Here is a 26539-nt window from a genome sequence, read left to right as displayed (position 1 = left end):
TTCTTTGGGTTGACATTACCCTTAAGGGGAGTGTGCACTTTGTAAATTGGTAAGTGCTTTCGGCCTCGGGCGGTGGCATTGCGGTATTCACCATGTTCACTCATTTACCTCTAATCTTTATATGGTGATTTATGCTTAACTGTTATGGTTTATAACTTATTATGAATGTGAGTATGAATGTTCAACTGCTATACTCACCATGTTTACGCATGTGAGTATACCTTTAACAAAGGTTATGAAAAATAAAAATGATCTTTTAAAATGAATATAGTTTTACAATTACCTTTTCATAGGGTGAAGTAGAGCTTACAATTTCCACTAATTTTTGTGGTTTTCTTTTTGAATATCTGTTTTGTTTTTCTGGTATTAGTGGATGATGTGTCAAAAGTGACACGTTGTCATTCACTAGTATCTCAAGTTTTAACTAGATAATTTGAATTGTAATTTGGGGTTTCGTTTAGCCTTAGCACTTGACTTGTTATCGTCCTTATCGAGTGTGACAGTAATACTTCCGATAAAGGTTTAACCTTCCGCAAATTGTATTTATTTTCCTTAGTTTCTCTTTTATTTATAGATAGTAATTTGAGGGTGTTTGCACAATATTCTAACAATCTACTTCTATTTTCAATTTGGTTACACGCACATGAATAATAAGTAGTACGTATACCAACAAATAACATTAATAAACAAAAGACCGTAACTAGAAATGATAAGTAGTTAAAAGGGGAAAAAAGAGGTACTTGAGATGTGATCCTTTATTGAAGCTTGCAAGAGATTTTGTTATGTACAAGCGAATCAGTTTGCTGTAAGTAGAGGACTAAGGGTCCTAATGAGCTAATCTTACTCGAGATCGACTCCAAGATACCCATTGCTTGACTACTTGTGATTTTTTTTTGTTACGTAGGCACGTAGCTCTGTTAATTTTTTTCCCTCTCTTAAAAGTTGTAATTTTCTTTTTAAAGTAAGATAAACGAGAAAGCTAACAGTTGTATCTTGTATATAAACGAGTAGCGGATTTTGAATAACGTGTCATACTATTCCCTGTATAATCGACTTGTTAGAAGTGAGTGCTTGCAACATTTGAAAACTCATAGCATAAGAGTTTGATGATTTCTGATCCTTGAAACTTGGCTTAGTAGTTAGCACCAAGATAAGACATACCTCTCATAGTGCCACAACTATTACGCCAAGACTCAAGCCTTTACAAGCTGGCGGAAGAACAAGAAGCAATTTCCGTACAATTTGTTAAGGCATAGTACCTCCTTCTAAGTCATGCTTAGGCATATGAAACATATGTAGGGCTTTTCTATTGAAATTCGTTTAGTCCAAAATCTTTCCCTTGATAGAATAATGATTCGCTTTGCATCGTCCACCTTGTCAACGTCAATGCTCCATTTTTTTCCTCCTCGCTTTCTATATACTTTTGTAATTTTAGTTCGTTTTTGATTTTTTTAATTCCATTTGACATGAAAAAAATTTTTGGGTTCAAAATAAGATAAACTGACATGACAAATTAGAAAGATCAAACCCTAAATAAAAAAGGAGAACTATCCAATAACCCAAGAGCGAAATGTCCAAGAATAATGCATTACATTATTACTTTACTCCTAATTAATAGACAAATCTTCTATTAACTAATACTAAAACAAAAATTTGCTGACATCATACACCCCCCTCCCTATCCTAAGTGTCGCTTTCAAATTAAAAATTTTCCCACTATTTTGACGTATGATGTCATCAAATTTTTTTTTTTTTTAAAAAAAATTTCAAAAAAAAATAAAAATAAAAAAAACACTACAAGTATTGTATTAGATGATAATGCATACTACGGTTGTTGGTTGCCTATAAATACAGAACTATCAAATTGCATAACATAATCTATATATATATCCATTCAAAAAATAAGCTTTGTTCAAAAATAAAAAAGGCTATCAATACGGAAATTACCAATGATGAAAAGTGATGGACTTTTGGCCACAATGCCAAAGTGAATTATAAGTGTAAATTAAAAAAAAAAAAAACTAATTATCCTAAATTCCCTCATATTTAGGGCCTGTTCATATTTACTTATTTTCAGTTCAGTTCAGTTCAGCTCCAATCAGTTCAGTTCAGTTCAGTTCAGTTCAGCTCCAATCAGTTCAGTTCAGTTCAGCTCTTAATTTCCCTCTCTCATAAAATATTCATTTCAGCTTAGTTCAGTTTAGTTCAACTCCAATCAGTTCAGTTCAGCTCCAATCAGTTCAGTTCAGTTCAGTTCAGCTCCAATCAGTTCAGTTCAACTCAGTTCAGTAAATATGAACAAGCCCTTAATTGTGACGAGAAGTGTAAATAAAATAAAAAAAAGCAATAATTATTCAAAGTGATTGACATTTTTTTTTTTTATATATATATTTATATGTTGCATTTTTTTTTTCAACATTACCTTTGTTCAATGTGTGTCTTATTTATTTGAAGGTATGAAAATATTTTTTTTCCATATTTCAATTTGCAAAGTTTTACTCATTTTGATGTCAGTTATTATGATTATTCGGGAGTAACTAATCTAATCATGCATGATATATGAAAATGTCTGCTCAACAATATGAGTTCATTGAAGATATAACTCCAATGAAGGAATTAACGAAAATATTATAATTAAGATATAAATAATACACTTATGGAACCACCAAGCTTCGATAATCCAAATGACTATAATAGCATTGAGATGGTTTTTCTTGATGAAAAGGTATTAAAAATATACTATATTCAAATTAAATTCTTAAGTCACATACAAAACTATATTAATTCTATTTTTTTTAAACGTCTGTTTTATGATTACTTCAACATACTCAAGGACTGTTCTCATACGTTTATTTTCAGTTCAGTTCAGCTCCTAATTTCCTTCTCTTATAAAATATTCATTTCAGTTCAGTTCAGTTCAGCTCAGTTCATCAGTTCAATTCAGTTGAGTTCAATCAATGAGAACATACCCTAATTTGATTATGAAATAAATACATTAAAAGAAGAAAACATCAAGTAAACTTTTATAATCCCACTAAATGAAAAACATATGATAATGATTAAATTAATCTCATATAATATAAATTAGATTAAATATTTATCATCACCGTGTAACGCACGGGTACTAATCTAGCAATATGTCTATAAGGTTTCAAAAAAAAAAAAAAAGTATGTCTATAAGAATTTGCGAAATAGTACCCTTTTTGATTTTTTGTCCCGTAATACCTTAGTTTAACAAATTAATTAAAATCAACACCTAAACTCAGATTTTCAGCAAAAAAAGTCAATTTTTTCGCAAAATCAATGGTTGAAAATTTGACTTTTTGGTTGAAAAATTGAGCTAAGGTGCTGATTTTAATTAATTTGTCATGTCGGGTATTAGTTGACAAAAAAAAGTACTAGTTTACAAATTCAAGTAAATATAAGGTAAGTTTTAACAATTTTACCTTCAATATGTATCTTGATAGATATTATAGGATTATGATAGTATTTGTCGCAGAGTTAGGATATATTTGTATATATTTGTGATATAGTTTGTATTCTTATCATACTAGGTTTCCTAACAGGATTAGGACTAGTATTGTAAAACTATATATATTATTCAGTGGTACACACTCCAACTCAAGGAGTTTTCCAGAAATCTAATGTGGTATCACAGCCTAAATCTTTTTAGAGTTCCACAAATTTTTTTCTAAAAAGATCCGATCCTTTCTCTTCCGCTACCTTCCTTCTCACGTGGTAATTCCATTACCTCCATCACTGTTTCTTTGTCCACCTAGCCGCAAGATTCTTTCTCAGTGGCAAATTTATTTCTTCTTTAATTTACAATGGCCAAAGATGATGAAAATCCAACCCCACCACCTCCCCCATTTAATGACTATCACCCTGCTAATTCAATTAGCAACATCAAGAATGACGTTCCCGAAATTCTTAACCGTGACAAAGGGAACTACAATAGTTGGGTTGAACTTTTTGAGATTCATTGTCACTCCTGCAATGTTATCGACCATATTGATCCTAAATCCCCTCGTCCTACGGACCTCACAACGGCGCAGTGGAACCTCCTTGACTCGATTATGAAAAAGTGGATTTACAATACGATTTCTGCAGATTTACGAAGCACGGTGTTGTACAAGCATGCTACGGCACAGGAAACCTGGGATAAACTTGCTAATATTTTTCAAGATAATGGTGAAATTCGCTCAATTTATCTTGAAAACCAATTTAACAATCTTTTTGTTGAAAATTTTCCAGATGTGTCTTCTTACTGTCAGAAATTGAAAGAACTCAAAGATCAACTAGCTAATGTTGGTCAGCCCGTGTTCGAGAGAACTCTTGTTTTACACCTTTGTGCAGGTTTAATTGACTCAGTCTACGATGAAGTGGCTCAATCCATCACCCAAATTCGACCTCTCCCCGGATTTGATGAAGCAAGATCACGTATCTTGTTAGAGGAGTCTCGAAAATCCGCAAAGGAGAACTCCGGGCAGGCTTTTGTTACCCAAACAAGCAACACCACCACCACCTCCGCGGCAGCCGCCCAGCAGCAGCAACCGCCGCAACAGCAAGCCAGGGGTGGTGGTGGCAGTGGACGTGGCAGTAACTGTAGAAGACGGGGTGGCGTACCCAAGGGAAAAGGTAGGGGTCGTGTCCAGAACTAGCAGCACCAATCGGCCCAAGCCCAGACCACCCCACCCAACACATCAGGCCCAACGCAGCAACAGTTATGGGCGAGCTTCCAGCAATGGGCTCAGCAGGCAACTTGGGCCAGGCCGCCAGCATCGTTTCCTGTCCAGCAGCACCATTAGTCCATTCTTGGACAGCCCAGACCCCAGCAGGCCTATACGGCCCAATATGGGCAACCCATGACTCCCACAGACTTGACTTCCTCATTCTCCATAATGACACTTCCAAATCCCGATAATCAGTGGTACGTGGATTCGGGTGCAACATCTCACATGACGAACAATGCTGGTAATCTCTTACCCCTGTTTAATTTAAGCACTAAAAATCATATTTTAGTTGGTGAAGGTCATCGTATTCCAGTAACAGGTTATGGTCATGGCTCCCTTCCCCATCCTAAAACACCTCTTATCCTTCGTGATGTCCTCCTAGCACCTCAACTCATTAAGAACCTTATTTCAGTTCGTAAATTTACTACTGATAACTCTGTGTTTATTGAGTTTGACCCTTTTGGTTTTTCTGTGAAGGACCTTCGTACGAGGAGACTAATAACGAGATGTGATAGTTCGGGAGATTTATATCCAGTCAGAACCACCAAGTCCACTCCCTGAACCTGTCTTGCTACTACCCTCACTGCTGTTTCCCCTTCTACTTGGCATAGTCGTCTAGGACATCCTAGAGCTCAAGTTTTTAGCTTTCTTAAATCTAAAAATCATTTTTATTGTAATAAGGAGCATGACTCCCAATTTTGCAATTCATGTCAATTAGGAAAACATACTCGCCTTCCCTTTGATAATTCTAATAATACTACAATTTGTGCCTTTGATATTATACATGCCGATTTTTGGACTTCTCCTATTCGTAGTGCTCAGGGTCACAAATACTATTCATACTCATTTTGTGTGGACCATTCCATTAAAATACAAATCTCAAGCTTTCTAATCCTTTATAAATTTCCGAAAATATGTTGAAACCCAATTTGAACGTCAAATTAAAAGTTTTCAATGTGATCATGGTAGGGAATTTGATAATGACCCCTTTAAGCAAAAATGTATTGACCATGGGATGCTTTTCCGACTTTCTTGTCCACATACTTCTTCACAAAATGGCAAAGCTGAACGTATGAGTCGCACTCTTAATAATATTAAGCGTACTATTCTTTTTCATGCGTCTCTCCCCCCCTCGTATTGGTTTTATGCTCTTGAAACGGCCACCTATCTTCTAAATATTTTGCCAACAAAAGCTCTTAAAAACAATACTCCTGCTTTTGCCTTGTTTGGAAAGACTCCTTCGTATGATCACATCCGTGTCTTTGGGTGTCTATGTTTTCCTAATTTATCCGCTACAGCTCCACATAAACTAGCTCCTAGATCAACTCCATGTGTGTTCTTGGGTTATCCTATTGACCATAGAGGGTATAGATGTCTTCATCTCACCACAAATAAAATTCTCATATCGCGTCATGTCACATTTGATGAAGCAACTTCCCTTTTCGAAATATAGCTCATTACCGTACTCATGATTATGATTTTTTAGGTGAGGATTCACCATCACCCCACTTGTTGCATCCCTTTCTTCATAGCCCGCAACAAACCAACCCAAACCCACAAGGCCCAACTGACGAGTCTGTCAGCCCACAAGTCTCACCTGCTCAGCAACCCAGACCCGTGTCGCCAGCCCAGCACCCGTGTCGCCAACCCAATCCTGTGTTGCCAGCCCAGTATCCCAGACTCACGTCTCATACCTTGCTGCCCACACCGACGCCCACTGTCCAGCAGGCTACTCCGTAGGCTGGTTGCGGCAGCCCTGTCCCAGCCGCGGGTAGCCCGCGGACCCCACTGCCAACACCACCCTCGGCCAGCAGCCCCATCACACCCACAGTTGCTTACTCCCCGCCACCTGTGTTTGGCATACCGCCCATACAACCCACTCGGCCACCACCTCCTTCGCCTCGAGTCACCCGTAGTCAACGGGGTATTTTTAAACCAAACCCGAAATATTGTAACCTCACAGTTCAACCTTTGGGTCCCCACCTTCATAAATCACCACTTCCAAAATCCTATAAACAAGCTTTAAATGACCATAATTGGAATGCGGCGATGATTGATGAATATAGTGCTTTGATTAATACGGGGACATGAGAATTGGTGCCAAGGCCTACGGGGGTGAATATTGTTAATTGTATGTGGTTATTTAAGCATAAACACAAGTCTAATGGTGATGTTGAAAGGCACAAAGCTTATCTTGTATGTGATGGCAGGTCGCAGGAAATTGGTGTAGATTGTGATGAGACTTTCAGTTCGGTAGTTAAACCGGCCACTATTCACACTGTTCTCAGCTTAGCTATAGCTAAAAAGTGGCCGATACATCAATTAGATGTCAAAAATGCCTTTTTACATGGTGATTTGTAGGAAATTGTCTACATGCACCAACCTCCAGGATTCTTGATCGGAGAGCACCCACTCATGTTTGTCGACTCCGCAAGTCTCTCTATGGTTTGAACAAGCTCCCAGGGCTTGGTACCAACGCTTTGCAAATTTTCTCATAAAATTGGGTTTTGTCATTTCTCAGAGTGACACCTCTCTATTTACTTTTCGACAGGGTGATGATATGGCATATTTGCTTCTATATGTTGATGATATTATAATAGCTACTTCATCTGATAAGTTACGTGCAGGGATCATTTCTCAGTTACAAACTGAGTTCCCTATGACTGATTTAGGGCCATTGAGTTATTTTATAGGGATTGCGGTGACTCTACTCCCTCTTATTTGCTACTTTCATAATAAAGTATGCACATGAGATTTTAGAGCGTGCAGGTATGGGCTCATGTAAACCTGCAGCTACTCCAGTTGAAACTAATTCAAAACTTAGTGCAGATGCAGGACCACCGGTTCGGGATCCAACTTTATCGCAGTCTAGCAGGTGCTCTACAATATCTCACTTTCACTAGGCCAGATATTGCCTACGCGGTACAACAGGTGTGTCTTTTTATGCATGATCCTTGGGAACCTCACTTTGAGGAATTGAAACGCATTCTACGTTATGTTCAGGGTACCATTGATCACGGCTTACATTTATATCCGACTGTTTCTCATCGACTTATTACTTACACTGACTCTGACTGGGGAGGTTGTCCCGATACCCGACGTTCCACATCGGGCTATTGTTGTTTCCTTGGGGACAACCTCGTGTCTAGGTCATCTAAGCGTCAACATACTTTATCTAAGTCGAGTGTAGAAGCAGAATATCGAGGCGTTGCAAATGTTGTCTCAGAGGCATGTTGGCTCCGTAATCTCCTACTTGAGTTACATTGTCCTCTACGGCAGACTACTATTGTTTATTGTGATAATGTCAGTGCAATATACCTTTCTGGTAACCCGTTACAACACCAACGCACCAAACATGTGGAGATGGATATTCATTTTGTTCGAGAAAAGGTTGCTTTGGGACAGGTTCGGGTTCTGCATGTTCCTTCCAGATATCAGTTCGTAGACATTTTCACTAAAGGCCTACCACGAGAATTATATCTGGAATTCAGGTCCAGTCTTAGCGTTCGCCCTCCTCCCGCTACGACTGTGGGGGTGCGATAGATATTATAGGATTATGATAATATTTGTCGCAGAGCTAGGATATATTTGTATATATTTGTGATATAGTTTGTATTCTTATCATACTAGGTTTCCTAACAGGATTAGGACTAGTATTGTAACACTATATATATTATTCAATGGTACACACTCCAACCCAAGGAGTTTTCCCAAAATCTAAGATATCTCTCTTATTAATTTACCTTAAGGGGATGTTTGTTTGATGGGAAATGAGGGTGGAATGGAAATTTATTTCCCACCTCATCACCTTTTCCATATTTGTTTGATGGGAATGCGAAAAGGAGGTAGGTTCGGAATGGAGAATTTTCCCAACATTTTCCATGATTCATTGTTTAAAGGGGGACAAGTAATTGTGAATGAAAATTGTAAATGAATTAAATGACTATATTGTCATTAAAGAAAAGGAAGAGTAAAGGAGTGGATATGGTTATTTTGATAAAGTAGGTTAAATCACGTTTCATGCACGGTAATTTTTAATACTTATCATTAGTTTAATACTGTTATTTTATAATAAAAAATTATACCTAATTGCAAAATAGGATGAAAGTTCTTTAATTACAAACAAAATTAAAAAAAAAAAACATTATCACACTAAAGAAAACAGAGAGAATAGTATATGCATGACTAATAAAAATAACTATCTATGAATTACATTACAAAGTTATAGATAACACAATATTATTGCATAATATTGTATAAAAAAATAATATCTTTGTTTGATTGTGTACAAATGGAATATACTTATCAAATAGGAAATGTATAATATTATTGTATTTTGTATTAAAAACTTTTCTAAGAAGCTTTGACCAAAAAAATAAAAAGTTAAAAAAAAAACTTTTGGAGGGAAAATTTTTAATTATGAGATGACATGTGTTATTCCTAATTTCGCCTTTAGTATAAAGTTATAGATTATATCTATTTCCAACATAATCCTATAAACATGTCAAACATTGGATTGAGAATTATTTTAGTATATTCCCAATGAAATTACCATAAACTAATTTCCAATACACAAATGTTCAAAAAAATCGGATGTACGATAATGCTATTGTAAATCAATAGCACGTGAGCCCTCTTCATTACTTTCTTTTTCAGTTTCTCTCTCTCCTCACTTATTTTTCACCCACTATGGAAGCCACCACCGCTGCCACCACTGCCGCAAGCTTGAGCCTCTCTCTCTCTCCTCACTTATTTTTCACCCACTACGGGAAGCCACCATCGTTGCCACCACTGCCGCGAGCTTGAGCCTCGTCAACAATCATCTGACGGTTGTTGAGTGTTTGACCGTTTATTCCCTCGATCGCGGCATCAAGCTCTTCTTTGCTTTCGAGGGTAATGATGGTAACGATGCCAAATCTTCAGTCGATGGTAACGATGCCAAATCCTATGTGTTGTGAGTAACAATAGTTGCAATAGTAATATATCAAAAGTAGTAGCAAAAATTTCCGAATCAAAGTAACATAATATGGTTTACTTTTGAAAAAAAAAACAAAAAAAACTAGTGAGATTTTGATACTCTGTTTTACAATTTACATATGTAGCTTAATTACTTTTGAGGGAAAAAAAGTCACTTTTGTTAAAAAAAAAGGGATATTTTTGTGCAAAATGGTCATTTTTGTGAAAAAGGGTCACTTTTGTGAAAAAATGTTATTTTTGTGAAAAAGGGTCACTTTTGAGAATAAAGGGTCACTTTTGTAAGAAAAGGGTCACTTTTTCACAAAATATTCGATGTACAATAAAATTATTGTAAACCGAGGACATGCAAAAGTTTTTGTTTCCAATATTATGTGCCTCAATTCTCATTCTCAAATACCAAACACTCCATAAGTTTTAAAAAAGAAAATATAAACTCCCGGCAACGGAAGAAAATCTTTTTTCCTCTTCTCTTGCTTCAAAGTTTTAGTAGACTCTCCGTTCTTCCCTTTTTAAAATTCTGGTGCGGGAGAAATCCTCCTTTCCTTCAACATTTTTACTCAATCACTTTCTCTCTCTTCAATGGCGGTTCGTGAGAAAGGGAAGGGAACAATGGCGTCACTGTCATCAATGTTCCTAGCAGAAGAAGCTCGCAAAGCCGCCGAACTCGTAAACGACAAAATCCTCGAGAACCGCAAGGAACTCGACAACCTCCGACGCTTTGTCGTCGACAATACTAACCTCATCAACCTCGTAACGTCTCCCCGATCAACTCCACCACCACATCCAAGTCTTTCAATTTTCCTTTTCCTTTTTCTTTTATTTTTGGGCTAATTATTTGGTATTGTGAAATAATAAGTTTATTTTTTTAATCTACTTTTATTTTTTATTTTTCAGGTTAAATTTGGTAAGGCGGCGTTCTTTCCAGGTCGTTTGGTTCATACTAATGAATTCCTGGTAATTTGGCTTTGTTATTTTGTTTTATTAGATTAGATTAGGTCCCGTGCCACGCATGGTAGTTTTTAGAATAATTATCAATTCAGCAATTCTACACTATTTAGTTAGTGTAAAAAATTTAGTGTAAGAAAATTGTCTACTAATATTGTGAAATAACCTACCAAAATATTTATTGAAATAATCACGGAAGATCCAATTAGCCTTTATGCATTTGATCATATAATTATATTTATGTATTTCAGTGCGGTGCCGTTATTTTCTTGTTAATTAAAAAAAAAATTTAAAAACTATATATCTACCTCGCGAAATAATTCAACTCCCTTTTGTACTCACTATTAAAATCACGCTATTATTTTATCTCAAATCAAGCCATTTACAATATTAATCCATATCTTCTGAATAATGTATTACTTCTTTATTCAACATTTCTCTTGTTATGAACTCTAATTGACTAACAGTATGTTTTAAAAAATGTTTTGGCAATATCTTATATAAATATGAAAAAAATTATTAGTAATCAATCAGTATATCATTCATGTAGTTATTAGTTAATGTTTATTATATTATTATTATTATTATTATTATTATTATTATTATTATTATTATGCATGTATTATAATCTATGATATTTTTCCTAGTGTTGTGATTGATTTTTTTTATTCAAACAAAAAGTAAAGATTTAGAAAATAATTAATTTTTAACAATTAAGACAAAAAAAAACCCTAAAGGGCACACCAGGATAAAGGACACATCAAGAGATGACACGTGTAATTGCTGGTGAGTCTTTTAGTATATTTTTATTGATGATTTAATACGGAATTTGATTATCTAAGTTACTATACTCACGTTGTATGATCTAATTTGCGACATTTTTTGCTTAAATATGCGATTTTGCAAAGATTCAGCTTATTTGTTGACAATTTTGATTGATTTGAATAAGGTTTGCAATTATTGTGTGCAAGTTCTCATTTGAGCAAAGTATTCTATATTTTTAGCAAACAAATTCAAATTAAGCTTTAATTTAGAGTTTTTTTTATATTGAGTATCCATGAATTGCTGATATATGCAATGAAAATTTGTTGGCCTAGTTTGCTATTACAATGAACCAAGATTGATTTGGAATCGACAAAGGGTCACCGGTGTATTGTCATTGTTTGTCACCATAAATCACTTAAATTTTAATTTCGTAAAGGGGTGACGGTGACTAACCTTGTTGGTACGATACACCCATTGGATACACGGCTTACTGTTCATTATTGTTGTTGAAGTTTTACTGACCTAATGTTCTTGTAGATGGAGTATATGTGTTTGATAGTGATTGGAAAACCTTTGTTTTTTGTTTTGTTTGTATGAGTTGATTTCCTACATAGAAGGATAAACTAAGAGAAGCTTGTTTGAGTGGGTATCAGGTTCTCCTAGGAGAGGGTTATTTTTCTGATAGAACAACCAAACAAACTGTTGACATTCTTAAAAGAAGAGGGCAGACGTTGGAGTCGCAAGTTGGTTCTGTTAAGGCTGTGATTGAAGATCTTAAAGCCGAGGCCTCATTTTTAGACAGATCTGCTGCAGAAGCTGTGGTAAGTTTTTGACTCAGTTGCTTGTGTATTACTTGTTCTTTATTGTTTGCTTTAGACTGATTTGTATCTTCTTAGTTCAGCTTTTCTGTGCTTATTGCAGGAGGGGCTTGTGGAGATCAGGGAAGAGTGTAGCGATGATGAAGATTCTGGAGGAAGTATGTCCAAATTATGCTAATTATTTTTCTTAAAGTGAATGATTGTCTTTGATGGTAGCATCATCTTTTGACATGCTAACTTGCATGCTTCCATAGTTATCTGCTGATTCAACAGTAGCTCACTACTATTGCCAAAACCTTTCTTGTGCACTATGGACATTTTTTTTGTTCAAACTATAAACACTTCGTATCTTGTTATTGGAAAATTTATTTGTTTATGTTTGTGCTTGACGTATTTTTTTTTCTAATTATTGAGTAAGTCAACATCATAATTGTTTGAAAGCCTTGTCTGTGTGCTCTAACTAAAAGCTGGATGATGTTTCTTCATGTGACCAATTGACCTTTATAATCTGCTACCCTAAAATTAATTTCAACAAAGGATTTTCTTTTATTATCTCTGTCCCTGCCTTTGGTCTTCCGTGTGTCTATGTGTCACTGTGTGTGGAGTGGCCTAAAATATCCTTTATATGAGTTTTTAGTGACTTAGGGATGAAAGTAAATGATTTTAAACCAGACAGTGCAGAACACCGTCAAGTTTTTCGTTTCTGATTAGTTTTCTAAGATTGCATCAGGTACCAAAACATGTTTTCTGAATATCAAACTTGCAATTCTATTCAGATGTATAGTTAATTGAATTGATGCATTTATATTTGCAATATTTTATTTTTTTTGTTTTGGTGAATATATGGATGCTACATGCCGATTCTTGCTAACAGAGATTCACTGACTTCTATCATATGAGTTGTATAGTTTGATTCACTATTGTCTCTCCCATTGCTTGTTATGCTGATAGTTTTAGTAACATGGAGGATAAGATGTGCGTTCACATTTACAAAAAGTACTGTCAATAGAGGGATCTATCATTTTCAATTTGCATGGAATTTCAGGCCTAGAAAAGGCCGATGCACCTAGTGTGTCTGAAATCGGTAATAGTAGTGCTGGGGTAGTTGATGATGAATAATATGCCCGTATAATGTCCAGGTTGGATGAACTACTTGAGAAAGAAGAACTTGAAGAAGAAGATATTGAAGAGGATGAAGATGATGCTAACTTGGTAAATCATAAAATGGTAAAACCTACATTCAATATAAAAGAAATAGATGTGGGGAAGGATTTGTAAAATTCTTATATAAAAATACTGTTTAATATTTTTCTGACAGAATTATCCTCATTTTAATTGTTGACCAATCTGAACCAAGGATATTTAGAGGATCATCATCATGCCAAAGAGCTCTCTGATAGTATATCTGAAACAAGTTATGCTGATAAATTAATTGTAAGACTTTGTAGCTACCTAGTTTATGCATTCCTGGAAGGCTATTTTTTGTTGTGTGTATTAACTCTTCCTGCTAGTTGCTTACATATTTCATTTGGCACCCCTTGCATGCAGCGTGGAAATTTAAGTTTGCAAGAATTGCAACCTGGGCATAAAGGTACCTTATTTTCTCTGTTAGAGTGATTATTTTTGTTTACATAAAGGCACCGTGCTCCTTGGCCTTCTAGTTTGCAGCAGACCAGGTGTGATGGTCTGATTTTGTTGTGAAAGGAAAATCCCTAACTGGTTGCATAATTTTTTAACCAGTCTGTGGTTTCGAGATTGGGCATTGGTGCGGGGAAGGGATGCCTAATTGAGAATAGGTTGCTATCCTATCTCTGTATGTTGTTACCGATGTTTTCTTACACGTTTAATATGATGGTCAGATGAATCCTCTCGTGGCAAAGATGTACTGCAAAACTATGTTGGAAGATCAATGGAGGAAGATTATGTCCCTTCTGTCATGAAGTCAAGTGTTCCATCTGAGGTACACCTGTGCCTTCTCTTTTTAGTTGATACATGCGGAGTATCTTTTTGCTATTTGGCTTATTTCCTGGATTTTTTAGGGATATTTCGTAAGATATTCCTTTAACTTTTGCAAAATTCATGTCATACCTTTCCAACCTAATTGTGTCCACAGTATACCCCTTACTTTTTATGTTACAAACGATATATGTGTAACCATAATGTGTTGTTAGTTTGGAACCATAATATGTCGAATATGTGATGTGGTTGGAGAACTTTTTGTTGTTTGACCTATTTAACTTTTTATCATAAGTATTTTGTTAAGTTTTATTAATACAATGCATGTGGAAAAGTAACATATCAACATTATTTCACGCGCATTGATGGAGATGAATAACAAAACCTTTAAATTAAATTGTCACATAACTAACAAAGAACTCTTCTACCACTTCAACATTATTCGAAAGAAACTAGAAGACCATTGCATTTTTGCATACATTATGCCTAATTTGAAAGTTCAAGGATATACTGTGCGCATAGTTAGATGTGAAATGAGGCATCACGTGAAGTTTGCAAAGTACTGAGTTCCCTTTAATTCTTCCTTTTTCTCCTGATTTACAGGTTAAATGCATATAATTAAATCCTTGTCTCTTCAAAGATATCTGATAAAAAAGTTAAAAAAATTTATACTATAAAGAAGTAGTTCTTGAAATCTGAATACTCTCTAATTCTCTGATAAGGAATTTAGTTTTATCAGAAGATGAAGTTGAAGCAAGGGCTTCCAATGGGGACTGTCACCTGCATCCATATAGTTTAATAGCTAGGCTATCGCCTGACCAAAAAGACTGTCATTGGAGAAAGGAAATTAAATCTCTAGGTTTTTTTTTTTTTTTTTTTTTTTTTTTTTTTTTTTTTTTTTTTTTTTTTTTTTTTTTTGCTGGGTGTTGGTTGAAGTTTATCTATTGCATTTACCCATGTTCAATTAATTGAAAATAAAATTCAAAACTTTCCTTTTTCCTTGATTCCCTCCTCTAAGCACATCCTCTTGGCTCTTCTTAAGGTTTGGAAGTCCTTACATAATCACCTTTTGACACTAAAGCTGTGTTGATCATGATGTCTGTAGTGATAAGGGCTTTAAAATAAAACCTCAGGGATTGAATCTAATAATATAATTGGAACAAGAAAATCTTCCAGTCTGTCTTTCTCCTGCCTCTTTTTTCCTGCTTTTGTTGATACTTGATAGCTGGTGCCTTCGTTTCAATCTGTTATTGGATTGGGCCTACCCATACTCAGTGGTCATGTTGAGTGGGTAAATAGCGACGATGCTGTGATGGGTTAGCTAGTCTTTGGAAAGTGAGGGAGAAAATTGGTGGGGGTTGTGGGCAGAGAAAGATGAAGTAATGGTGGTGCTGGTGGCATGGTGGACATGACATGATTATGTAAGGAGGTCAAAAAGGGAAGGAGGTGTCATAAATATCATAGAGCGGGATATAGGTTAGGTTTTTTTGGCCCAAATGCCTTGGGGGTTTTTCAGTCCTTATCATAGCAAACAACAACTGAAATGATCAAAGGTAGGGTATTTGCATATGGAATACTAGGTTTGACTGTATAGTGTATACCCTGCATTTTGTTTGCCTGTTATTCCCATCTCTTGTACCATTTACATTGTACTTAACTTGAACCAAACAACCCCTGAATGAAAGATTTAGTTCTCTCCTTTATGGGAGGACATGCCAGGTAATTAGATGAAAGCAGAGAAGATGCTACGTAGTGGAAGCTGACCATACTTATCTGTTCCTCCAGGGGAAAATTTATTGGCCCAAGTGAATGCTCTAGTACATAATTCCATAAGTACTACTCGTATGTAATAGAATTAGTTGCTCATGTTGAGCTTGCTGATCCATGCAGATGTGAAAGACTTAAAGGTGATAATTTTTCCCATAATTGAATGGTTAGTGTTAGACATTTTGGACAAATTTGTCTTGTCCTGTGCCTGGCTGCATGATGATTGGCATGATTTTTCTTGCTCCATATTTTAAGTTAAAGTTTTATGGAGTATATCTTAAGTGGATCTGATGATTAAGATGTAATTGATTGGAATTAGTCTGTGTCCGGACTATGCTTGCATTGAGACTATACCCGAGAAAAAATAATGGAACGTGCTATTGTTTGTACCCTTATTTCTTGTACAGTATTTTTGTTTCACAGAATATGCATAGTGGTAAATTTTTATTTTGATAATTGACGATCCTCTCCTTAAATTCTTTTTTTCCCTCTAGGTTAGTGTTCCTGCGCCTAAACCAGATGTTGGCAATCGATTGTCTAGACCTACTACAGATAGTCTCAAGGCATGTCTTCTAACTATTGCTTCCCCTCCCGCTATCAACATTCACACTTCCCTCCCCCCCTGTAAAAAGGGTGTTCCCATCGTACCCTTCTCCTTAGATTCACATGGCCTTTTAAAATCCTAGGACTTTACACTTGTTAGGGTGTATTAGGATTTGAATTCTTGACTATTTGGGGGACCTTGAATTAGAATTGATTCTATTATCACGCTTTTTTGTAAGAAACAAGTAGGAATCGCCAATGAGTTTTAGAAAAACTAATAAACCTCGTTAATGCCTTTCTCCCAAGTAGAGTTCAAGGAATAATTAGCACGAATCGTAAGTTTACCCATGCCCAAATTAATCAACGTGTACCAGAGATGAGTTCGGGAGCGAGGGTACTAAAATAACGTTCCTTTTAGGGAGGAATCGCTATTCTATCCCTAGTGTGGCCTCTACTAGCTCTTTTTTTTTTCTTCACAATTTCATCACCAAACAATATATGCAACGTGATACCTAAAAACTAAGTTAGTTGATTTTATTTATACGAGTTAATCACATAAAGATTACATTTCAACGAATGTCGTTTTTCTTTTTAATCAAATTCGTGAAATAACAAAAGTAAACAATATTTGCCTTGACTTAGGTGATAAAACAATAAATTAATTATTCAGTTCTAGTCTTTGATTAACGAAAGAACTATGTGAATTAATTAATTAAAAGTTTGTTTATAGTGATTAACCAACACTAATAAATCAATTAAAGTTATTTAAACAACAAAAGAAAAGTGATTTATCTAAGTGCTCAGGAAACTAACATTCTTCTTTTATGCAAAGATCTCCGTTTTAGATGTTTATGGACCTTCTTTCTTCTTTTACCTCCAAGGACTTCAATGGAGTCAATTAGGGTTGGAAAGTATTTGGAAAGAGAGAAGAAAATTACTATGATAGTAAGAGGATTTGAGAGATTAAGGATTTCAGAGTTTAGGGTTTTTAGAATTCTGATTTTTCCTGTCCTTTTTCGGGTTGAACGAATACCCCTATTTATAGGCGTAGGGATATAAGTTTAGGGTTTTAGATCCGCGCCGTCAGGTGGTGTGCGCAACTCTCTAAGTCGCGTTGGGTTCCGCGCACATCTCAATGAGTCGCGCACAACTTACCGAGTTGCGCTGTGATGCGGTTTGACTTATACGAAAATGCGTTTTTAAAACTTTCATAACTTTTGATTGCAAACTTGGATTAAGGCTTGTGAGATATAATTGGAAATATCTGAAAGTATATACTTTCCAATGTCGTTAAAATTAGGTTAAAATTTGTTATGGATCAATAGATATGGCCGTTGGAGTGCAAGGGTGTCGGTTTAAGGGCCCGATTTAGTGTTTTGATCATAACTTCTTCGTTTTAGCTGGAATTAGGCTTATAATATAACGTTGGAAAGCTCTTTGAAAGGGCTATCCATATGTATAGGCCATTCACGGAAATTTGATGGTTGGTTTAATTTTTTGGCTCGGTTTTTCAACAATGTATGATCCTTTGGATCCAATCATTGCATTTGACGCATTTAATTCCGTTATTGTAGGCATCGTTTGAAGTGCGCCTACGTTAAAGCATGCTGTGAATATTCTTGGCACTCATAGGAAGTGGGAATCGACATATATGATCAGGGTCAAGGAAAGTAGGGAGCCGCCAACAAGTTTTTTAAGGAACTTGTAAACCGTTCACAAATCATTTAAGGCAACCACGATTAAGGGACAACAAAAGGCAACAACGATTGACCCGTGAAGGTTACACCCCATTTATAATCCATGAGATTACTAACTCCATATGGTTCGGAACCATGAATGGAGGATCGGGGATGATGGTATGAAGTGAGTCATGGAGTCACATTCGCCTGCATTGGCCTCTACTCGATTCTTATAGTGAAAAGTGATTCCTGCGATCTCAAGGCATGCAAACAAAGATTCAATTCGCTTCAAACTATTATTAATCTAAATTGGTTTAATATTAATGCAACATATAATTCTAAAATATCGTGATCACTTGATTAAACAATAAGATTAAAAGGAAACTAAACCGGACATCCAAATGATCTTATTAGGCGTGATTTTCAATTACATATTCCCTTTAACATGCAATATAGTGATAATTAAAAAATATAATAGAATATACATTAATATTGGAAGCAATTAACAATAAATCTAACAATATAAAATCGTTAGAAAAATAATAGAAATAAAAGGAACATAATTCTTACTTTGATTTTGTTTGCTTGCAACTATAAAACAATAAACGAGTTAGTAACTTCAAGGAAAATTAATTAAACAATAATTAAATAAAATTAAATTTAATAGAGTTGATTTGGGGGCAAACCCTCAAACATTTCTACCTTTCACGCCTTAGTTTAAGGACAGAACCTCGAGTAACGTACGGACTCCTTGGAGTTCTTAAGGAAGGAATTTTGAAAGAAAGGTAGGCTAGTGTTTAGGCTAGAGCATAGAAGAGAGAAAAAGAAAGTTAATTGATGCCCTGTACATCAGAAATGAGGGGGTATTTATAGGGAAAATGAGTAGACGGAACACACGGAACCCTAAAATGGATAAAAACCCTAAAAACACTGCCGCCACACGGCAAAAATTGCCATGACACGGTGAAAATTTGTGTGATGCGGGATATTTTTGGGTGAAACGGGAAATATCTGACCTACGGGAGGTAAAACGCGTGAAGGGATTACGGGGAAAAGACACGGGAGCTCTGGCATCGTGTCACGGGGAACAGTGCCGTGGCGCGGCATATTGTCCCGTGACACGGCACTGTATGCCGTGACGGGGAAAATCCTGCATCCATTTTTCCGTCTAAATACATTTTTGCCCTGATGTCTACAACCTTTGTAAGTGCCGATTGATCATTTCGGGCCATTTATGATTTATTTTTTATTAATTGGGCTAAAATAATAAATAAAATAAATAAATAAAATGGTTTGGGCAAAAAATAAAAATAAACTATGCTTTGACTAAATATCAAGACTGATCCATGGACTATTAAAAACTAAATTTAATTAAATACGATTTTTTAAGCACTCTCGGGATTAAATACTGAACCCGACCAATAATGGCGGTTTAAGATTGTTCATCATCAGGTTTGGTTTCGGGGAGACATTTTTAGGTGTCTACAGAAGCCCCCACTTTGACTGAGTTTGTAGAAACATCAGTTTCAAAAACGATAGTCAAAGTAGTCGATAGGGACGGAGAATGATTTAAGACGTTCGGCGATCCTAAATCACTCTTTATACGCCAATACCTACAGTAAAATGTTAGTCTCACAGATAAAAGAGTAAAGGGATAGAATGCGTATCTGACACCAGTGTATCGGTGACAAATGAGTTTGGTAGCTTCCTATGCTTTAAGGAATCTACCGAATCATGTTTTGCTGAAACACTTTCCATGCTTGAGGAAAGTTGATTGATGAATTTGGTAGCTTTCTAAGCCTAAAGAAACCTACCGGATGATACTTTCCATGCTTGAGGAAAGTCGACATATGGTTTTGGCATTTTTCTTGCTTGAAGAAATCCACGGAATAATACTTTCCATGCTAGAGGAAAGCCAACAGAATAATTTGGCGGTTTTTCTATACTTGAAGAAATCCACCGATAATACTTTACATGCTTGAGGAAAGACGACTTGGCGGTTTTCTATACTTGAAGAAAAATACATCGATAATGCTTTCCATGCTTGAGGAAAGCCGACTTGGCGGTTTTCTATACTTGAAGAAAAATCCACCGATAATGTTTTCCATGCTTGAGGAAAACCGACAGCTGATATAATCGCTGACTTCTTTACTTTGAGAGGTGACACGACCGACAATTTTCCATGCTTGAGGAAAAAACTTGTTGAATGAAATTTGCAAGTCTCTTTGCATCGAGAATCTTGCGCCATGAAATAATGATGGTTCAATTGTCTCCGAACGTGGGTCGTAGATGATTTACCTTCAAGTCGACTATCTGACCATATTAGGTGTTTAAAATGTCGAAAATGTGACCCTGACGCTTGTTAGGGGTAAACTGGTAATTTTGGTACCCTTTAAATACCAATTAAAATTTTCCGCATAATTCCGGTGAGAAAATAACTGTCCAAAAGTTGCGGAAAATCATCCCAACTTAGTCAAAGATGCCAAAGTATTCGCAAGGAGCTTTAAAGAGCGCATGACACAGTTGCGCACCGCGTCACGGTGGCATGTCCTATCAGACGGTGGAGAACCCTGTGACGCGGGACCTTTATTTTGCTGAAAAATTCAACACGCCTTGATAACATCACCATTCCACGTGCTGAAACGCCGTTACGCGGTAACGGGATAAGTGGCACGGGAACGGAGCCGCGTAACAGCTACTTTTTTGGCTTTAAATTCGAGCTGCTACTTTCCCATTTTGTTACTTCTTCGCCATTTTCATTTCCCCAATTTCCTTTTGCTCTTTCTTCTCCATTTTTTTTATTTTAAATTTCGCCGGTTACCGTGCCACGACCTATCAACATCGGCTCACGTAGAGCCCCATCGTGTCACGGTTTCTGTTCTCGTGTCACGGCGTTTCTACTCCGCTGTTTTTGTTTCAATTTTTCCGCCGTTGTTCGTCGCTGCTGTCAGAGGGTTGCCGCGACATGGACGGAGATACAGTGTCACAGCTTGAACTACCGTGTCGCGGTGGTTCTGCTACTGTCTTCAGGGGTTTTTTGAACTTTTGGAGCTCAATTTTTGTTTGAGTGTAATAGCATTCCTAGACGACGCGATCGCGATCTTTCTACTCGTGGCCGACGTCAGGCTTTTCGAGAGGACACTCCCATAGTTCCCGAGGGCATGGAAGACGATGCCTTAGAGATTGAGCCTCGCCCTTCTACAGGTAGGGGTAGATGGATTCCACCTCCGTGGACTCCAGACGAGTTGGTTTTCTGGCGTGAGAACCACATTTCTCACCGTCCACTTGCCGGCGTAGTCGATGGCACGCTTCGCCATCATGGATCCGAAGCTGGATATTTGATTCCTCGACTATACAGGATTATCTCGAGGGATCTTGTCACTAACGCCTTGTAGGAGTTTGCTGGTTTAGGAGATTTCTATTCAGCGGTTGTAGGATTTCGCAGCCCCCGAGGTTGTGTTCAGTTGTTCGTGCGTTGTTGGAGTATTTTTGGGATACTACCAACACTTTTCACCTTGTTTGGGGGGAGATGATAGTGACCCCTATGGATTTTAGCATGATCAGCGGCTTACGCTTCATCGAGCAGGCCGTACGACAGATTCCAGACCTCAATTGGGGGGCGACTGAGGTAGTAGATTTGTTAGGTCCGGTCGTTCAGCATATCAGGACTCAGCCGGTGCTTCGAGGTGGTCCTAAGAGCGGGCGATAAGAGTTGGCTTATGTTCTTGCCCATGGCTTTGACATGGTTGAGACGACACCTGAGCAGCGAGTGTGGATCTTTATCTTTATTCTCATTTCTGGGACTCTTTCTTATGATAGGAGTTCACGTGCGCTCGTTTGCTACCTTCCTTCTCTGGGTCAGGATCGGCGAGATAGGATCCTATAGTTGGGCTAGCATTGGATATGTTGATTTACTCTCGTCACTACGTCATGGCTGCAGGCAGTTGAATGACTAAGCCCCTGTCGCTGTCTACGGTTTATGGAGAGTCGTAGAGGTGACGATTTTCATTGCAGCTGTGGTTCTATGAATACTTTCCGAGATTAGCTCCTCGACGGCGTCACGGAGCGGTCCATGATTTCCCTGTTGGAGCCAGCTGGCATGACCGAGGCGAGTCACGAGTGGAATCCGTATCTACGCTGCGCGGGCTGCTGCGCCGAGGCACTTTTTCTGTTGGTGTAAGAATTGATCTTGCATCAGGTTCTTCTCTACCTTGATGCTATTTTTTGGCATTTATTGCAACTTCATATGGTTTTCAGGTTGCTGTTGAGATCCAGTATCGGCCTTGGGCTGGGATGACTGATCTTCCGAGGCCTTAGAGCTTTCGGCGTGCCGTATTGTTTTCATTGGTACCGCACGCTTTTTTTGGTATCTTGGGGAGCACGTTGTTGCACAGCGCTGACCGCTTTGTGGTGTCTTTGCCTCCACCGGAGTTGATGCTGGACTCACGTTTGCTTGGGGCGTTGATGAACAGGAGGAGTGCTACACATTTCCTTGGCAAGAGATCGTGCGTATGGAGGGCGATTATTCACAAGACTTGCTTCCTTATTTGGCTCCTCCGCCCCGTCTTCCCGAGGTATGATTTCCTTTGAGAATTTTATCGCTAGTCTCTGTTTAAACCGTCGAATAACCTGATTATTCGATCATGTTTCCAGACGACTGCTCGTCGTAGGGGAAGGTTGAGGTCCTGCCTCAATCTGTCTGTACTCGCGGTCGATCGGTATTTCTAAGGATCATATTGCTGACGCACTAGAGGGTTTTAGACAGGCACAAGAGTCTTAAGTTTGAGCCGGTAAGCTTTTTGACACGTTATTCATCCTTTTTAATACCGCTTGTTACTGATTTTTCTTTGTTCTCAGCCTACGCACTCGGACATGATGGGATTTATGAAGTAAGTTGATTCTTTGAAGTACTGCATCATCAAGCTTCGATGTGGTGCGAGTTGTCCGGGCGGTTCTGGCGATGTTCTCGAGGTATATTCACCTGTTTTCCCATATTTACCATTTGTTCTCACTACAAGAAAAAGGTCAATTACCGACGGAAAATTTCCCTTGCAAAAAGGCCAATTTTCGTCGCAAACAACATTTCCGAAGGAATTCCGTCGTAACGTTCCACCGGAAAACCTTTTGTATGAGGAAAATTCCGTCGGAAAGACCTTTTACGACGGAATTGCCGACAGAAAATCTTCCGTCAAAACAAAATCTGACTTTCAGGTATAATCCGTCGCAGTTTTACGACGGAAAATTCCGTCGCTAAAGAATCACTAACGACGGAAAATTCCCTCATAAAATTTGAGAATTTGCGATGGAATTTAATTTCGTCGCTGTGTTGCGACGGATAAATCCCTTGCAATAAGATTATTTGCGACGGAAAATTCCCCTGCAATATACGGACGAAATTAAATTCCCTCGCAAATTTTTAACTTTTGCGAGGGAATTTTCCGTCGTTAGTGATTCTTCCAGCGACGGATTGTTCTTTCTTTTTCCGTCGCAAATCAATTTCGACAAACTTAATATTAATTATTTCCGTCGCAGAATATAATTCACAAAGCCAAAATTCTTGTTGTTCAGCATTAATAACCTATATTCCTGCACCTAATACCTGTGAAAATTAAAATCATAATCAAATTTTGGAAATATAAATATATAAATTTCCACAAAAGCTATGCTTAAGTTAATATATCCAAAAGCTACATAATATATAGTAATTCTACAAAAGCGAGAACATAATCAAACGCTACATAAATTCTAATTAACTACTTGTCCGTACTACATAAACCAAAGCTAAGCTATACAAATTCCGGGGTACCCTGGCTTGCCCCTCCACTACCCGGGTCATCCCTGGGGTCTCGACGTTGAGGCTGAACGGTGGAACATGTGTCTTTGTTTGCGAATCGACTCATGAAATCATTCCATCTCGCCTCGGCTCTCCTCTCCATTTCGCCACCTCAGCTTGAATTCGGGTTTGCATCTCAACTTCCGTTTCACTCCGAAGTTCACTCCGAGTTTCACTCCGGAGTTCAATCTGAATTTCATTAAGAAGAGCCTCCACCCAGTGGTCCATCTGGTTCTGCATCTGAGAAACAACGGACGATGTGTACTGTTGTGAAGTCCTAGAACCTCGACTCGTCCGGTTGCCATAGTACATCTCTGCACTTTGGCCAGGTGCCCTCACTCGACCTTTCTTGTTGCGACCACTCACACTCTCCCAATACAACTCGTTAGGACTCTTTTTAATCCCTTGAGTGGTGGCTTCTTCAACATTCTTCTGGTAGTTCTCCTACAAGAAAGACATTATACAATAATATATAGTTTAAACAATTAACCAACAATATATGTTACAAGTAAAGCAAATAAACATATGGATGACTTGAAATCACGTAAAAGAAGCAAATTTCTAAGTTTATGGGTCCATATCCTCAAAATAAAGCCATTTCAAGCCAAAATGGGTTTTTAAATGCCTATTTTCTTTATTTCTTAACTTTTGAACTCATTCTTTCTCAAACCATCTCATATTTACATAGTTATAAGAGTTTATGACTTGAAATCACATAAAAGAAGCAAATTTCTAAGTTTAAGGGTCCATATCCTCAAAATGAAGCCATTTCAAGCCAAAATGGGTTCTTACATGCCTATTTTCTTTACTTCTTAACTTTTGAACTCATTCTTTCTCAAACCATCCCATATTTACATAGTTATAAGAGTTTATGACTTGAAATCACATAAAAGATGCAAATTTACTAAGATTAAGGGTCCATATTTGCCGACTCTACAGCTCCATTCATTTGAGGTCTGTATGGGGATGAGTGATGATGTTTTACTTTATAACGAGTTAAGAGGGTCTCGACTTTAGCTTTGAATTGAGATCCCTGATCACTAATTAGTTCATGTGGAATCCATATCTACAAAATATGGTTCGTTTGAGAAACTTTGGACATGTTTAGAAGTGATATTCACGTAAGAAGCCGCCTCAATCCACTTAGTGAAGTAGTCGATGGCTACTAATACGTACGCGTGCCCTCCTGCTCCTGTTGGAGAGATTTTTCCAATTATGTCAATTCCCAAAGTTGAAAAAGGCCAAGGGGAAGTGAGATTGTATAGTTCAGATGGTGGAAGGTGTTGTAAATTAGCAAACATTTGGCACTCTGGACATTTTTTAACATATTGTATGCAATCATGTTCCATAGTGGACCAATAGTACCCTTGTCGTGAAATTATTTTTGAAAGCATTTTACCATTCATGTGAGGTCCACAAACACCTTTGTGAGTATTTTCCATAAGGCGTGTGGCTTCAGGTTGGTCTATAAACAATAAACTTTGACCATTATGTCCTTTTTTGCATAATTGACCATTTAATAGACTATATTGGGCCGCAAGTGTTCGTAAGGCTCGTTGGTCTTTTGATAAAGTATTTTCGGGATATGTGCCATGGGTAATATATTGGAGGATATGATCATACCAGGGACTGTCTCCTTCGATGTCATTTATTTCCTCTATTGTGCTACAATTTGCTGGTTCTTCTCTTCTATCAACGCATAATGGCATCATATTTAAGTGATCTGGAATGTTGATCATTGAGGATAATTTTGCTAGCGCATCGGTAAATTGATTGTCATCCCTTGGGAGATATTTAAAATCAATATGTTCAAAATGCTCGATGAGTTGTTCTAGGTGTGCTTGATATAATATCATTGTGGAGTTCTTTATTTTCCATTTTTTTAGTATATGATTTATAATTAAATTGGAATCTCCATATACCTCTAATTTTTGCACACCTATGCTAGCTTCAGCTTCTAATCCAATAATGCACGCTTCACATTCTGCGACATTATTGGTAACCTCAAAGTCTAGTTTAACAGAGATTGGAGTATGTGCTCCCTCTAGACTTATGAGTAACACTCCTACGCCACATCCTTTTTGATTGGACGCACCGTCAAAGTACATTACCCATTTGTCATCTTGTGTCATGAGAATCTCTTCATCCGGAAGATGAGTAGTTTCTGCACGACTTGTTTGAATAGGATGTTGTGCTAGAAAGTCGGAAATTACTTTTCCTTTCATTGATTTTTCAGGAATATATTTTAACTCAAATTCGGCCAACATCACCAACCACTTAGATATCCTTCCTTGTATAGGTGGTTGTTCAAACAAATACTTTATCGGGTTTTTTTTTTGAAAAATCACATGAGTAGTGTGTGGTAGCATATAATGTCGTAATTTTTTAGTTGTCTACACAATGCTAGGCTTGTCTTTTCCAAGGTGCTATATTTTGTTTCATATTGAATGAATTTTTTACTTACGTAATATATTGCACGCTCGACTTTTTCTACCTCTTGTGTTAACATGGCACTTGTGGCTG

At 37.2% G+C, this 26539-nt stretch overlaps 2 protein-coding genes across 5 annotated transcripts; both read left to right on the top strand.

The window, feature by feature from the left end:
* Positions 1–3665: 3665 nt before the first annotated feature.
* LOC110703842 lies at positions 3666–5498 on the top strand. The gene is made up of 2 exons (XM_021881624.1): positions 3666–4974; positions 5211–5498. Exon 1 carries the CDS (start codon positions 3828–3830, stop codon positions 4659–4661), a length of 834 nt encoding a protein of 277 aa, XP_021737316.1. The 5' UTR covers positions 3666–3827; the 3' UTR covers positions 4662–4974; positions 5211–5498.
* A 3532-nt stretch (positions 5499–9030) lies between these two features.
* Positions 9031–16689, top strand: LOC110703931 (RNA polymerase II subunit 5-mediating protein homolog). Of its 4 annotated transcripts, none has more exons than XR_002507821.1 (8): positions 9031–9662; positions 10605–10664; positions 12074–12241; positions 12342–12396; positions 13378–13465; positions 13557–13672; positions 13787–13829; positions 14098–16689. XR_002507821.1 is itself a non-coding variant. In XM_021881730.1 (5 exons), the coding sequence occupies exons 1-5, from the start codon at positions 10290–10292 to the stop codon at positions 13452–13454; spliced, it is 531 nt and encodes a 176-aa protein (XP_021737422.1). In that variant the 5' UTR covers positions 10000–10289; the 3' UTR covers positions 13455–13537. The 4 variants fall into 4 exon arrangements, 1 of the variants encoding a protein (XP_021737422.1); XR_002507820.1 differs by lacking the exon at positions 9031–9662 and adding an exon at positions 10000–10460 and having other exon boundaries at positions 13596–13672; XR_002507819.1 differs by lacking the exon at positions 9031–9662 and adding an exon at positions 10000–10460.
* The last annotated feature ends 9850 nt before the right edge of the window (positions 16690–26539 follow it).

The sequence above is a fragment of the Chenopodium quinoa genome, unplaced genomic scaffold (assembly GCF_001683475.1).
Source record: "Chenopodium quinoa cultivar QQ74 unplaced genomic scaffold, ASM168347v1, whole genome shotgun sequence".
Lineage (NCBI taxonomy): Eukaryota > Viridiplantae > Streptophyta > Magnoliopsida > Caryophyllales > Amaranthaceae > Chenopodium > Chenopodium quinoa.
This window is presented reverse-complemented; position numbering and strand designations above follow the sequence as displayed.

Coding starts and splice junctions, on each gene's coding strand:
- LOC110703842 (XM_021881624.1), top strand. CDS start 3,828: ATGGCCAAAGATGATGAAAATCCAACCCCACCACCTCCCCCATTTAAT.
- LOC110703931 (XM_021881730.1), top strand. CDS start 10,290: ATGGCGGTTCGTGAGAAAGGGAAGGGAACAATGGCGTCACTGTCATCA. Junction 10,461..10,604: donor ATACTAACCTCATCAACCTC/GTAACGTCTCCC, acceptor TTTATTTTTCAG/GTTAAATTTGGTAAGGCGGC. Junction 10,665..12,073: donor TTCATACTAATGAATTCCTG/GTAATTTGGCTT, acceptor AGTGGGTATCAG/GTTCTCCTAGGAGAGGGTTA.